Below are 15,214 nucleotides of genomic sequence, written 5' to 3' on the forward strand. Positions count from 1 at the left end.
TACGTTATTGCTTTAAGTTGGGGTTGTCTCTGGTGCCTGTATGCTGTATATATTCTGCAGACAAACCATCAATAAGGATGTAAAAATACCTCTTCCTGCTGGTCAACTGTTTTACTTAAAAAAGTCAGCCATAATCCAGACTATAACAAAGAAAGTGTGTCATATCTGCTTTAGTCAGTGACACAGAAAAAACAGACACACCTCAATATAATATAATTATGCTTTATACATATTTACACTGGACAGTTTATAGCAAAGACATACGTACATTGTTTTTACAAATGTGTATTTTTAAAGCTAGATATTCAGGTTTAGAGAGACTCATGTTAGCTAATATATTTCAAACAATGCAGTATGTCCTTATTAGCTGATGGGCCATTTCCATGTTTCCACTGGCCTGATAGATAAGTGACAGGTTGAAGGAAATTTCTCTTCGTAGATCCACCTGGTCGTCTTCTATGCCCTGAGGGAAATAGTTCAAACATTTGTTAAATACCGTAGGTTATTTAAATTCTACAACACAACATGTGTTGAGCCTTGGATTGGGTCTTGGGTTTTATACGTTTTAATAAATGTTGAATTAAACCTGTATTGATTGTATTACCTTCTGTACAACTTTGTTTGTTTAGCCTACTACAACATACAGCTCGTAATAAAAACATAAAATAATTTTAAAGAGATTGGGTGTACATACAAGCCATAAGCATCCCTAGGATTTAAGTCTTTTCAATTGACAACCATCATGACTTTGAATAATGCCATCACATGTTGAGGCTACCAGGGAAATAAAAAAGGAATAGATCAACAGTTAACAGTGCATTTGTCATAATTCAATTTTGCATTCAATTTATTCTATCTTTTGTTTCATTTAATACTTAAGATGATATTAACCAGAAATTAGTCCAGTGAAGTTAAAAAGTACAATCTTGACCTACATTCCAGGTCAGGAACTATTGTTTAAGGTCTGTAACAATGTGACAAATTAATATAATAATACCTCTTAAAGTGTACTATGTAAAGTTTCTGATAGAGGGTCTCTGGAGTGTCTCTAGTCTATGGAGACAGGCAGAAGACCCTACCAGACCAAATTACAGGTCTGAATAAAACAATACCTGGAACTCTGATGTATGTAGGGACAAAACACAAACTTTATGTATGTAGAAACATATTTAGATTTATAAAACATGTATGCACTCATGGATCACACCTGGAGCAGAAATCTGCCCAGTCATGCCCTCTCCAGCCCTTCATTTCACCATGTAAGGACAATGCAAAGTGACTTATGAATGACATTTTCCTAATCTTGAGCCAATAATGAACGGGTTGGATTGGATTGACACATGAAGACCATAGTTAATAAAAGGAAGAGACACAGGCATGTGGCTCTGGCGAACATATTGCTCTGTCATTAAACCTCCTTAAAGTCAATTTTGCTTAATAGGTCTCCATTAAAGCCATTCTGTGGAACATTCCAGGCAAAAACAGCTCAAAGCAGGTGGCATAATCCACACCAGAAAAGTTACAAAGTGCACCTTTAATTCAATTCATAAAATACTGTACCTCTAGTTTCTCTGGTGGCAGACTCAGTGCTTTCTGATAGTAATGAATGGCCAAATGAGTGAGGCCTATTTGATGCAATGCCCTCCCGATGTTATACATGCTCTCCTGGCACTCTCCACGCAGCTCCACGTAGCGCCACAAGAAGGAGAAACCCTGAAGGAAACCAACAATACATGTATTTTCAAAAGCTATGACCTATGCAGCTAAGGCAATAAAATGTACTGTACCTGTAGGATCAGTGCGTGTCGCTTGGCCACATACTTCTGACACGACATGTGGAAGTAAGTGAGCCCCAAACACAAACTGTACAGAGGAGTTTTGGGGTGAGTTTGAAATGCCTGGATATACTGACCTGGAAATATAAATAAAAAAATAAAAAAAGAATGAGTAGAAAATATATAGTCAAATGTAGAATGAATCCTAAGAGTCTAAATGTTACTAATGCTAATTGTTACGGTGTACCCAGGGCGTGTTTGAAGCTTCCGGACACCATAGCGTTGTGCCCACACAGCACACTCAGAGCGTGGTTGTCGGGGTTCTTCAGCAGCAGTCTCAGGCAGAACCGATGGTGACGCTGGTGCAAGGACTTGGAAGTCAACTAAAAAAAAATATATATATATATATATATATATATATATATTATTCATAATGAATTCACAAGTTTTCCCACTTGTTTAGTTTGATTGTTTAGCCCCTTGAACACTAGTGAGTCTTGAAGGATTATTGCTAGTTGTGAGATTCCTCAAGGGTGCGATGTACAATTTGAGTTTAATCAGTTAATGTCATATTTGGGTGAGCAAACTTTTGAGCTTGCAAAGGCACTAAAACAACCACACACAGTTAATTACCCTATTTTTTGTTGGACATTGTTTTGGTGGCTGCTGTCCGAATCAAACAACAAACAAAAGAGAGTGCAGCGACTCAAAAAACACTTTACTGTGATTTAACACAATTCAGTCTGGTATTTTGAACAATGTTCAATAATGGCAATAAACATTTTCCTAATTCTGATTCTGAAACAAAAAGAAGTACAAATTTGTGCAAGCTAGAATGACTATGAGCGTTCGAGTTTAGCGGCGCCTCGTCTGAGTGATTGACAAAAGTTGGAAGTGTCCAATTGAGGGCGTAGAAAAAACACCTAGCAATGTGGACTTTTTTATCTATAATTGTAAGTGTCTATCACGCAAACAATACATATACTTCTCACCCTGGACATGGACTATTTGAGACACGCCCTCAGGCAGGAGGTTCTGGTCCATCTGGACCAGAACCTCCCACCACAAGAACAGTTTCTTTGCCTTTCATCAAAACTTAAACACTGTCACTTAAACTATAATTTAATCAACAACTATTCATTGCACCATTCACTTTCTGAACTACATCTGTAAATTTGACTGTATTTTGTGTATATTTTTTAATGCATGCCTTATTTGATTTGATACATCTTGTTTTTATTATTGTTCATCGCTGTATGTTGCAACAAATCACTAAAGCAAGTTCCAAGCCTGTGAATTTTGTTCACTGAAAATGGCAATAAACCTTTTCTGATTCTGAAACATACCTGGTTAAAAACATTCCAAAGCTGAGGCAGATTTACATTTTCCATTAACATCAATCTATCAACAAGAATAAAAAAGATGATTATTTTTTGTACATCTGACAACAGCAAGCAATCACATTCGACCTAGTGTCTTCATACCTAATGTAGTTGTAAGCTTTGTAGTGGTTTTGGTCCAGAATAGTAGCGGACAGGCCAATAAACTCCAGCTCTCTCCTCTTCTCCTTGTTGTCATAGAAAGAGTAGAACTCCATGGCGGACTCCACTAGCAGGTCCGTCTCCTCGTACCGGTGCACCTCACACAGGGTGAACAGGCAGCTCAAAAGCAACTGCCACCAGTCCTCCTTAGACAGCACATTGGTTTTACCTGGACACACAAAATGAAGACGTATTCCACACTAATTAATACGGTTTCTATGCCGCATGGGTCATGCCTGGATTAGCGCAAAGAAAGTCTTTCATGAAATTTATATTATACCTTTTTTGATAAATGGTTATAGATCATTATTACTGCTGCACAACTGTATGGTAAGTAGTCATTTGAAAATCAGACGGTACAAAATGTGTTACTGTAACAGGCCAGAACAAGGTTTTAAACTGCTTTCAACAATTAACAGCTTTGTGTTCATATGGAAACTGACAGTGGATATTGTCCTCCCAGCTCATGCCTCTGTGAGCCAGTTAGGCCTCCAGGAACAGGCCATTGTAAACTATGAAGGCAAATCAACACCTAATGAACTATACCAGTGTTGTCCAGATAGGCCGCCTCATGGTCTGTGATCTCAGGCTCCGGGGCCTCGGCCTTCACAAGCCTCAGGTGGGTTTCTCCAGATGTGTTTACACAGCGAACAGTCACTTTGGCGCGCTGCATAGCCACCTACAAGAAGGAACCGGAAATACATTTTAAGTACATACAAGGACCATATTTGACAAATAAAAATATATGGCAATACCTCAATTCAGTTAAATGAATGAAAGGGTCAGATGTGTTCTTTGTACATAAATGTTACCTGAATCATATTCATTATTTTATTAATGTATTGAATTAACCTTTAAACCACCTGGCTAAACTTAAAGAATAAATTCTTATTTACAATGTTGGCCTGGGCTAGAGAGCACACATATGGATGGAAATGTCTCCCTATGCAGCTCGGTGGTGGAGTGGATGGCACACATGCACTCCATGTGAGCAGCTCACGGCATCATGGGTTCCGGTCCGGCTCTCTGCGATTTGGAGTGCCTTTCCCCAGTTTCAAAACTTCAAATGATTCTTCACAAACTGCTTTTGACTGGTGTAAAATGAAAGTTACATATGTAACTACGGTTCTATGAATCCCGGATGACCTCCAGAAGGGCGGTGCTGAAGCACTGAATGTTCCCTGCGCACGTGCGAAGGGAACATTCAGTGCTTCAGCACCGCCCTTCTGGCGGTCAGAAGGGATAAAATAGAACTATGTTAACCATTTGCCACAGGTATTAGCTCACAAAACTAACTAATAAAAAACATTAAATCTGTGTATTTTAGTGCCGTTCAATTGAACATTCCAGACAAAGCAACGTTACAATAGCGCAGTGTTAATTTAGCCCTGTCCACAATCCACAACTTTTTAACAGTAAGAGACTATCACCATGTCAATTTTCAAAGAATTGTGGAAATAAAATGCTACTTTGTTTGTAGGCCCTCTAAAAACCAAGACTATTTGTTATCAGTTTACCGGAAGTGCATCTTATTTGGTTAGATTAGATACCAACAGGTGATCAAATGATTAATTTACTGGACACCTACAGAGTAATCTGCATTCAAATGCTGTAGAGTGTGCTGTACCTTTAGCAGCATGGAGATCATACTGATCATTGAATCTAAATAGCCCTCGGTTTGTCCTTGTGTTTTGAGCAATGTTGAACGGTGCAGCAACAGCTTTAGCTCCTAAAATGGGAGACATAAAACAAACATAAGACATTTGAAAATAATTTAATACTAAATAACAACAAACTCATCTTTTTATAAACTTGACTGTTCACTATAAGGATAAGGGGCATCATTTTCACTACCGCAACTATTCACATGCTCAAAAACTGTAGGGCGCGTGGAAATGCATTCTGCATATTTTCCACCAGATGTCACCAAATCTAGACTTAAGTCTATTCTCCATTTGCCCAGTCAGCTGGTACGCTTGCCTTCTGTGCAGCGGCAGAGTCCTGTGCTAGCGTCTCACTGTCGTACATGGGCTCCAGGGCTTTGAGTGCTTCTTTGGGACGTCCCAGCTGCTGTAGGAGTGTGGCCAGAGACAGACGAGCCTCCAGGTGCTGTGGAGCCTTCTCCACCACTCTGGAGTAACTGTCCGCAGCAGTCTCCATGTGCCCCAAAGCCTTCAGACACTCTGTATAATACCATATACACCAGGGTTAGAACAAAAGATTTAATAGAGAGCCCTTGACAAATATGACAAGTCTGCTAAATTCTTTATTCATATTCTTTATGGTGATTAAAATTTATCACGATAAACTATAACCTACAAGTAGGATAATTTATGAAACCCTTTTTAAATGTACAATATTGTTAAAAACATGAATTTCAATAAATAAATAGACACAAAAATGAATCTGTGTCTACTCTAATGAGTAATATTACTGATTCAACTCAATTGAACTGATTCAAAATGTGCACATGACTAATATTGAGCCACCAAAATATTGTTCCATCAATCGTTTATTGAACAATATAATATTTATTGTCACAGGCCTATTTAAACGACTTGAAAGATGGATTTGTTACTACCAATTTTAACGACTCTAAATAAAGTATGCAATTATTGGCAACCCAATTCATTCTAATGAACTTGTATATTAGAAGTATATTCTGGGGATTGTTATGAGTTTTAGTAAATATGAGTGAAGTCAGTTGAGAGATTTGGTTGTGTCCATCTTATTCCCAGTGGTTCAGAAAGTCTCACTACAGATTTGATTATGGGTGCCGACATTACTTTAACTAATTACATTTAAATTGAAATACTATACCTGCGTGCCGGAGCCAGACGACTGCCAGGTTGTACTTCTCCGAAATGACCAGCGAGGTGAGAAGAGGCAGCGCTAGGAGATACTTGCCCTCCTCCAAGTACGCCTCACTTACATCCAGATACAAGTCCCCAATTTCCTCTGGACTTTGTTCAATTAGAGAAGCCACCAGACCCTGTCAACATAGAAAAAAATATGACGTTTACGGCTACTAAATAATGTAATAAAGGTTATTAAAGCACTGTTTACCTCGAGAGGGTTGAAGACGTGCAGGTGGATGAGGCTGACGATGAGTTTGGCCTTTAGATCCACGGGGACAGTGTCTGGTACCTGTACCTCCGTAATTTCACCTGCACAAAAACACAGGGCGATAAAAGTCACTGTGATAATGTATTGGAAGGAAAAAGAGTGAAAACTAACTGTAAAGGTATAAATCCTTTCACTAGTATATGTATTTTCACACACATCAAGCCCTAAAACAATTACAACGTATACTTTATGTGTTTGAATGAATTTCTACAATGAATCTACAATGAAAACAGTTCATTGGAGAGCTAATTTTGTCTCCAGCATAAAAGATCCTCTCATTTCAGAGGCAGCAGCTTGAATCACAGCAAAGCGCTTTTCAATTAGGGTTGAAATGACGATGACACGCTCAACAATACTGGTATTGTTGTGGCTGACACGCACGCTGAAGGCTAAATAGCATCCACACTGTTACTTTTTTGGATCAAGAATATTTTTATACTAGTTGAATAAAAATATCAATGCATATAAAAATGTATACACGAGTAGTTTTTGTAGACAGGTTCATTTAGAATGAAAGCTTGTCTAGATAACTTTATTTGTCACAATGTGTTATTTGCGTATTGAATTTTACTGCAAATATTTAATTACTGTTAATGAACCTGTACTTAAGTGTAATTCATTTGTGTAATCATCCAAGTAAAATTTAGCTACGTAATAATACAATGGGCTTTGACTCGTACTCACCATATTGTTCATTTGGTTTACCCTCCAAATGTTCTTGCGCTGTACTTTCTTCATCTTTGTTCTCTTCACCTTCAGCTGTCCCAGTCTCATGCTCTGTACTCGTCTGTGCTGTAGGATCAGTTTTAGGCTCATTCCTTACTACCTGGATGCCCGAAAACGTCTCCAACAACTAAAATTAAAGAATAAAAGACAAAGTATTCTATAAGTATTTCAAAGACACATTCGTATTAGTTTCCATTCTGAGCATCAGTTATCAAGACATGTACCTGTACTGCTTTGTTGAACTGATGGTTGGCGATGTAAAGCTCGCCCGCCATGTTGACAATGTCATCACTGACCAGATCAGGGTGTCGACTGAGGGCTTCTTCTATCACCCCCAGAGCAGCGGAGAGGTCATTGCTCTCATAGTAACTCCTACAAACACAGTACAATGATATCCAGGTGTTAAAGAGTCTTACGTCATTCCAGTTCTTACTAGGATAGTTTGGTAAACTTTTTTGTTTTTGTCCTGCTTTGGTGGGGCTAGTTTTGATGTGGGTTCAATGTGGTATAGTCCAAGTTTACTCAGCACACCACAACAAAATTGGGACTAAATAAGGACTAAAAATCCAAAAGTAAAACTGGACTAAATCAGGACTAAACAATGGGTAGAAACAGGACCAAACCAAGTCCACATAAGGTCTGAAATGGGATAAATTTAGGACCAAATAACAACAAATGTTATTATATTCCTGATTTTAACTTATTTGACCTACAAATACAAAGATTAAAAGATAAAATAAGGACTCTCTTTCTTAGTTAGTCACAATGGAAAAGCCAAAAGAAAGCCAAATAAGATTTCAAACACACCTTTTCAAAAAATAAGTAATGAGTAGAGAAGCAAAATTAATTTGAATTCTGTGAGTTTTGGGGACGGTTGTAAATATCCTTCTCATCTTACTTGGCCATGTCTTTGGAGAGCTGCATGAAGTGCTCTCCCTCCTCCATAGGCAGCAGGGACAGGATCTTGCGGTAGCCGTCCATACACGGTCTGTGTTCCCCCAAACTCATGTGCAGGTTACAGCGCTCCCACAAGTAGCGCACATTGGTGGGGTCATACTTGATGGCTAAGAAAAACACAATATTGTCACTTGCATGTTCATTTTGCTTAAAAAGGTGCACAGAGAGTTAAGCTGGTGATGCCATAAGGCCAAGTAACAGGTCAGATCTGTGGAGAGGAGACCCCGCTGATAAGAAGAATACCTGTTTTTAAAAGAGACATTCTGCTTTTTTCAGGTACTTAGTATTTAACTCTAACATAAGTAGATGATCCTTTTACATGTTGTCATTATATATTGTAATATTGATCTAAAACGGCTTGGTAATAGAAAAAGGCCCTTCGACTTCCTGTTGAAACTGTTAAGCCTCTTCATAGTGACATTTCAGCATCAGATTGTCATTGACATATTTTATTTTTGAAAAGTGACTATGGGACATTTTAGAACACTACATGTGCCACTCTGAGTCTTCCTTTTTCAAACTGTCACAACTAAGTACAGGAATGTGGGTGGGGATGGGGGGTAAGTGAAAACGTATTTTCTAAGCACTGAAGCCTCAGTTGTAGAACAATACAGTATCACCGAAACATGCAGGAAATAAAATCAATCAAAATACAACTTAGAATAAACTAATGATGATTAAACATGGTTAAAAGCTCATTAAAGTTAATTTTGCATAATAAGTCAACTTTAAGATATTTTTGGGGAATAAAAACACCTGTAATTGTGCAAATGAATATATATGTTTTATACCACCCTGTGGAACATTCTAGAGAACCAATGACATTTCCCTGGAGTCAGACCCCCACCAGAAAAGTTACATAGTGCACCTTAAATCATTTCGTGATTAGTTTCAGTTTCTTGCCCCAAACCTTTGGAGTAGCAGAAGATGGCTTGGCGGATGTTATCTTGTTCCAATGACATTTCGGCCAGTCTGATCCACTCGTCGCAGTCAGAGGGGTTCAAGTGAGCAGCGATGAGTCCAAACTGCAGGGCCTTCAGCATGTCCCCATCGTCCTCATAGATCATGGTCAGGGTGGAGAAGGGCTCATAAGCCATAGGAGCTGCAGCAACAACAAGTCAATTTGGGTGCCATTATTTTGCATACAATTTATTGTATTTCTATGTTGCCAACCTTGTCTTATGATCTCCATGCACATCAAAATAGCATCGCTCTTTTCTCCTCGGGCGTAGCGGATGTTGGCTTCTCCCATAAGGCCTCTGAGCGCACGAGGAAGTTTGCTACGATTACGGCGCTTCTGTTGTAACACAGATTATTACACAGAGATCATTAGTCATTACTAACAGTTACTAACCAAGCATAAGTATTCCCATCTGCCAAATATGCAACACATAACATTCCACAAAAGCTGGAGTTTTGGGAATGCGCTGACTGGGTAGTCTAGAAAACAGTGCCATTGTGTTTAAGTGTACATAAAAACAGGCAGGATCATACCTTGAATACAACATAAGCCATTTAAAACAATCAGTTCTAAAAGGGATTTAATCAATTCATAAATTATACTTTAACAAGCATTTGGGCAAACAAAGAAATGGACTAGTAAATATTGAGTAACAAACGCTGTACATTTGTCATAAACTGAACAATTCATCTCGGGCTCGGGATCAAACATGAAAACTTTACGTTACTGGCCAGATTGTCCAGACAAATTGTCCATAGGGATGCCTTTGCAAAAAACAATATTAGAAAAAAGCAGTAGAACATGATAAACGACTGGGTCACTACTGGAATATTTTACAGTAGTGACCCATTACCATTCTATAGTGTCAGAATACTTAGTTTAGCATTTAGTATCTTAAAATCTGAATTGGTTTAACATAGGGCTGGGCTATTCAGCCAAAACATGCATCTATTTTTTTCCTCCTCATTACGGTAATTGATTACGATTCAATAAAAAAAAAATCATTTAAAAAAACAAAATCAAAATGCTGTTTACTATTGATTCTAATATCATAAACAAGACATACTTTTAAACAGTTCCATTTAAATCTGTGTATGGTTAAGATTAGTCTTATATGAAATACCAGTAAACAAACTAGAATTTAAACAAACTAGCATTTTTGAATCAGTTTTTGTGTAATTCTGTTTAAAAGAGAAAGCCAGGATTAGGGTTCAAAACGGCAAAACCATACTTTGTACTCACCCTCATCAGCTTTTTGCTCTCTCGATTCAGCTCCATCTCGAGAGCAAACACATCTCCAGCCGTAGGATTCTCTTCATCATCCTCCATCATCATCCTCTTCCTCCTGTCTTTCTTTCGCTCTCCTCTCGACTTCTTTTGCCCTGCACGCTCTTCCGTTCGCCACTCTTGTCTTTCTCCTTGGGTCGTCTCCTCTCCATCCGACTGGTAGTCTTCATCTTCTGCATCGTCCACATAGCTTAACGTGTCGCCTTCATCTTCCTCCTTGTCTTCCTCTTCCCCATCCTCCTCCTCATCTTCTGAAGAGCGTTCTGGCTGGGACTGTCCCAGGATGGAGGCGAATGCCATCTGGACACCGGGGCTGACTCCCTCTGAAGAAGAAAGAAGTTGTTGGATGAAGCAAGACTAAACACAAGACAGTAGCTCAAATCTACAATGAAAAACCAGTCAAAATCAATATGTACAATGAATGGTAAGCCTACCCATGGGTTTCAGAATGATGAAAACACATTGCTATAGGGATGAACAATTGGGGGGGAATGGGAAAAGGTCCTCAAAATGCTGCATATAATAGGGAGCTTAAACTGAAATTAATAGAGTTAAATAAATAAAAAGAATATATAACAATGAACAGCTTGCCTATAAATCTGTGGTATGTAATGTTCAGAGGCACAGATATTGTGGCACGTGTAAGGGGAGGGGCAGAGGGCCAATACAGGGAGCTTTTATTGCTCTATTCCCTGCCTGGAGCAAGGCCAATGGTTTGATCCTATATACATGCTAAGACCAAGTAAATTAAAGTTGACTTTGGCAGGAAACCCTCCCATCAACCGTTCACAATAGATGGAGAAAAGATTGGGGTTGTTCAGATCTTGAAGTATCTGGGAGTCCACCTTGATCACAAACTGGACAAGTCGGCGCATGCAAGCACAGAACAAGAAGAGACAGAGCAGGCTCTTCTTCCTGGGAACGCCCATTTGATGTGGGCAGTGAAATGCTCTACTTAGTATTCTTTCGGTATGTTGGGGTAGTGGCATGACCTCAAGAGACATTAACCGGCAAGACAAGTTGATCAATAAATGTGTTTCTGTGAGAAAAAGGGTGGACTCTGTGGGATCTATGGTGGAGAGGAGGACGAGGGCTCTGATGTCGGACTTCTAGGGTAACATCAAACAGCCTCTGCATGACACAAAGGCAGCTCAGGCAGAGAGTAATCCCGGGAAAAAGCTCCTCTCAGTGCGATGCAGAACAGAACGTTTTAAGAGATTGTTTGTGTCTACAATGAGACTGTACAACAGCTGTGCCTGAAGTTCTGAAATGAATTGAACCGGAGTATTACTATTGAATGTAACTTTTTCCAATCTTATTTATTTACCGTATTTTCCAGACTATAAGTCACACCTTTTTTCATAGTTTTGGCCAAGGTGCAATTTATACTACGGAGCGACTTATATGTGATAATATTCGTTATTTTCACACTGGCAACTGCATGATGCAGAAGAAGAATCGGCACTTCCTCTACCTCCGAAGTTTGCAGAGTTGTTTAGAAGTGACACAGAGGAAGAAGAATTCAATGGATTTAGTGATTTGGGGTAATACGGATGCTTTGGTAAACTTGTTAGCATGTTCTTCATGCTATAGTTATCTGAATAACTGTTAATATGTTAAGTTAACATACCAGACACTGCTGAAGGTGTTACGTTAGCATATGTACACCTATTCACCATGTTCTATCTATCTATCTATGCATCTATCAATATATCTATATATCAATCTATGTATCTATCCATCCCTCTAACTATCTAAGAAATAAAAAAGTAAGAAAAGTAAGACAGCAACAATAAATTGGAATAATCAGGACTAGTTGACTATCACGGAGAGACACTACAGGCAAAACTATAATTTGTTTCAATGTATTGTTTTTTTGGTCAGTTGCTCTCTTAATATATACAGTGAGGATAATAAGTATTTTAACACCCTGCAATTTTGCAAGATCTCCCACAGCAAGAATGATGGCTCTCAAATCAATTTCCCTCGGACTCCCTCGGACTGGGGCTTCAATGCTAGTTCTCACCTCGTGGGGTGTGGAGGTGAGGAATCAGCCCAGAATGTTTTGTTTTTTTATAAATTCCACTCCAACACGTTGTGATTGGAGGAAGAAGAAGGATGAGTACCACCAGCATGGGGGTGGAAACATCAGGCTTTGTGTGTGCTTTTCTGCACAGGGACAGGACAACTCCACTGTATTAAGAAGAGAATGAATGGGGCCATGTATTGCAAGATTTTGGGCAACAACCTCCTTTCCTCAGTCAGAGCATTGAAGATGGGTCGTGGCTGGGTCTTCCACCATGACAACAATGCGAAGCACACAGCCAGGATAACCAAGGTCAAGGTATCAAGGTTTTGGAGTTGCCTAGCCAGTCTCCAGACCTAAATCCAATAGAACATTTTTGGAGGGAGATGAAACTCTGTTGCTCAGCAACAGCCGCAAAACCAGACGGATCTAGAGATCTGTGTGGAGGAGTGGGCCAAAATCTCTGCTGCAGTGTGTGCAAAGTGCAAACCTGGTCAAGAACTACAGGAAACATTTGACCTCTGCAACAAAGCCTTCTGTACCAAATATTAACATCTATTTTCTCAGGTGTTCAAAAATGTATTTGCAGCTAAAAAATCATAAATATTTTGTTTTATAGATTCTCTCACTAACAGTGGAAATGCCCCTCAATAATTTCTGAATGGGGGAGCTTGCAAAATCACAAGTTCAAATACTTATTTTCCTCACTGTACGATTTCACATTGAAACAAAAACACTGTCAAAGCTGCACCTTACTCGACTTGTATCCCTACATCTACATGATACATTAGAACTTCAAAGGCCATTTTCTCCCTTAGAGACAAAGACCAGCCATTAAAGTAGCATCTACTACACACGTAGAGCTGGCGGATTTTACAGAAGGATTTGTTGATATACAATTCAAAGCCTGATTTAATATCAAGTCCAATGTTCAAAATTAGTGCTATTTCTACACTTACAATTGTTTATGATAACATTACATGATGATGATCTCTAAACTTAAGATTTTTTTCCAATTCACCTGCTTTTAAAATAATCATAATCTGTATTGTGATAATCATTACCTGGACTATTCAGACTCATAAACACAAGCCAAAGACCCGCTCGTGTTCGAGTGTGTAGCTTGTCTTTCGATTCGTCTAGACATACTAGTTGACGAATCGAAAACGTATTTGCAAGCATGTCATATAAAATAATCTTTAGTTACAGATAAAAAATAATTCTAAGTATTCTTCATTCTTTAAGTTACCGATTTCCTCAAAGAGTACAGTAGCAGATGTGGACGGTGCAGCCTCCTTCTCTTCCCCATCCTCTCCAGCAGCTGCTGTTGCTGCTGCGTGAGAGTCCTCCTGAAACAGGCACACACTAGTTTAAAATATACTGTTAGGTTGAAGATAGGCAGCAGATTTGCAGTTTGATTAAATAGCAATAATACGCAATAGAAAAAGTGGTACCACAATTTTCCGCTCATCTCGCCTCCTGTCAAACTCCTCGAAAGTGATCCTCCCTTCGAGGTAGTCGATGAGCTCAGCGCTAAATCCAGACATTTGGGGATATGGTCGTGAATTGCGTGGTGTTAATATGCCACAAAGAGTGCGCTCCACAGTTATTGTCGACGTAAAATAACGCACAAACCAGAAAAACTGTGTTTGTACTCTTTGTGATCAGTGTGCACCGGTGTGCAGCAACAAAAACAAAGACCACGTGACTCACTCCCTTCTTATTGGCTGGCTTCGACAGGCCTACAGCTCGTGAGCGCCGACATGTGGATGGGAGAGTATTGGATTTAACGCTTTTATAATTGATATTTAGCTGTCATTTCTAATGATAGGATGATTATATTTCTTCCAACAACGGACTTTGAACACAATCTTGCAAAAAGTTATATTGCCATTGTTTGTGAACAAGATTCACAAGCTAGGATTTTTTTCTGGAAGTTGCTTTACTAGATCAAATTAAAATAACTTAAAATAAACTTTGAACATAGCCCATCAATTTCCACCATAAAAATATTTTTATCCTGCTGTCATTGCCTTACACAGGTGTGGAATCATGTGCATACTTCAGTCACTTTTTAGTAAGAGGTTGAAAAATACACACATAATAAAATATAACAAGTACCACTTGTTGGACATTCGTCTGAGTCATATTTCCCATATAATACAGTAGTATAACTACTATAATAGTATAAATATAACTTTATATAATAAAAACAAAAAAGCATGTTTCACTTTCTCATTTGTTTTTAATATTTTGTTGAGTAGCTGTCCAGATTATTAATGCTGTTATATAATCAAGATAGTATTCCCCTTGGAAGTTCTGATTTATAAACCTCGATTAAAAAAAAGTCAGAGGGTAATAGTGGTTGTTGCTTTTTTAATGTCTTGGTTATAATTACTCCTTATTTGCAAATATCTATAAAAGTCCTGTTCCTCCAAGTCAAAGTATTCTTTCAATGTGTCAACGCTTTTAATTTTATTTATGTTACAATAATAAGGTAGAAAAGCTTTATACCATTTGTAATCCAGACCCAATTCCCAGATCTGTGCTGTTAGGTGCAAAACTTTTTTTCTCTTTGTTTTGTTTTTGTGTTTTGACTAGCGCCTTTAGAACAGATTTTATTTTTCACACTTCCTCCAAATGACTCAACCATTTGTCATCTGCCAGTAAGGCCTGCAAAGGAACCTCCGACACAACACCAATCTCAATATTTTTCTATTGAGCTTCATATTCTGGGTCACACCAGAACAGCAAATCTCAAGGTAAAGCCCAACCTTTTTCTTTTGATAATTGTAGAGCTTTTAACCAGATACAA

At 38.6% G+C, this 15,214-nt stretch overlaps 1 protein-coding gene across 1 annotated transcript; it reads right to left on the reverse strand.

Annotated features, from left to right (window-relative positions):
* Positions 1 to 201: 201 nt before the first annotated feature.
* LOC140379553 (general transcription factor 3C polypeptide 3-like) lies at positions 202 to 14,053 on the reverse strand. Its single transcript, XM_072464227.1, has 19 exons — positions 13,854 to 14,053; positions 13,649 to 13,748; positions 10,329 to 10,696; positions 9,299 to 9,422; positions 9,036 to 9,227; positions 8,067 to 8,232; positions 7,393 to 7,540; positions 7,127 to 7,295; positions 6,383 to 6,483; positions 6,137 to 6,308; positions 5,297 to 5,499; positions 4,944 to 5,045; positions 3,863 to 3,995; positions 3,260 to 3,485; positions 3,122 to 3,176; positions 2,023 to 2,158; positions 1,788 to 1,912; positions 1,561 to 1,713; positions 202 to 463 (listed from the first exon to the last, which is right to left on the reverse strand). Exons 1-19 carry the CDS (start codon positions 13,944 to 13,946, stop codon positions 341 to 343), a joined length of 2,889 nt encoding a protein of 962 aa, XP_072320328.1. The 5' UTR covers positions 13,947 to 14,053; the 3' UTR covers positions 202 to 340.
* Between the last annotated feature and the right edge of the window lie 1,161 nt (positions 14,054 to 15,214).

Source organism: Eucyclogobius newberryi, unplaced genomic scaffold, assembly GCF_026437365.1.
Source record: "Eucyclogobius newberryi isolate DKJ021-1_F unplaced genomic scaffold, fEucNew1.0.hap1 SCAF_415, whole genome shotgun sequence".
Taxonomy (NCBI): Eukaryota; Metazoa; Chordata; class Actinopteri; order Gobiiformes; family Gobiidae; genus Eucyclogobius; species Eucyclogobius newberryi.

Coding starts and splice junctions, on each gene's coding strand:
- LOC140379553 (XM_072464227.1), bottom strand. CDS start 13,946: ATGTCTGGATTTAGCGCTGAGCTCATCGACTACCTCGAAGGGAGGATC. Junction 9,423..10,328: donor AGAGCAAAAAGCTGATGAGG/GTGAGTACAAAG, acceptor GTGTTACAACAG/AAGCGCCGTAATCGTAGCAA. Junction 464..1,560: donor TGCCACCAGAGAAACTAGAG/GTACAGTATTTT, acceptor TATTTCCCTCAG/GGCATAGAAGACGACCAGGT.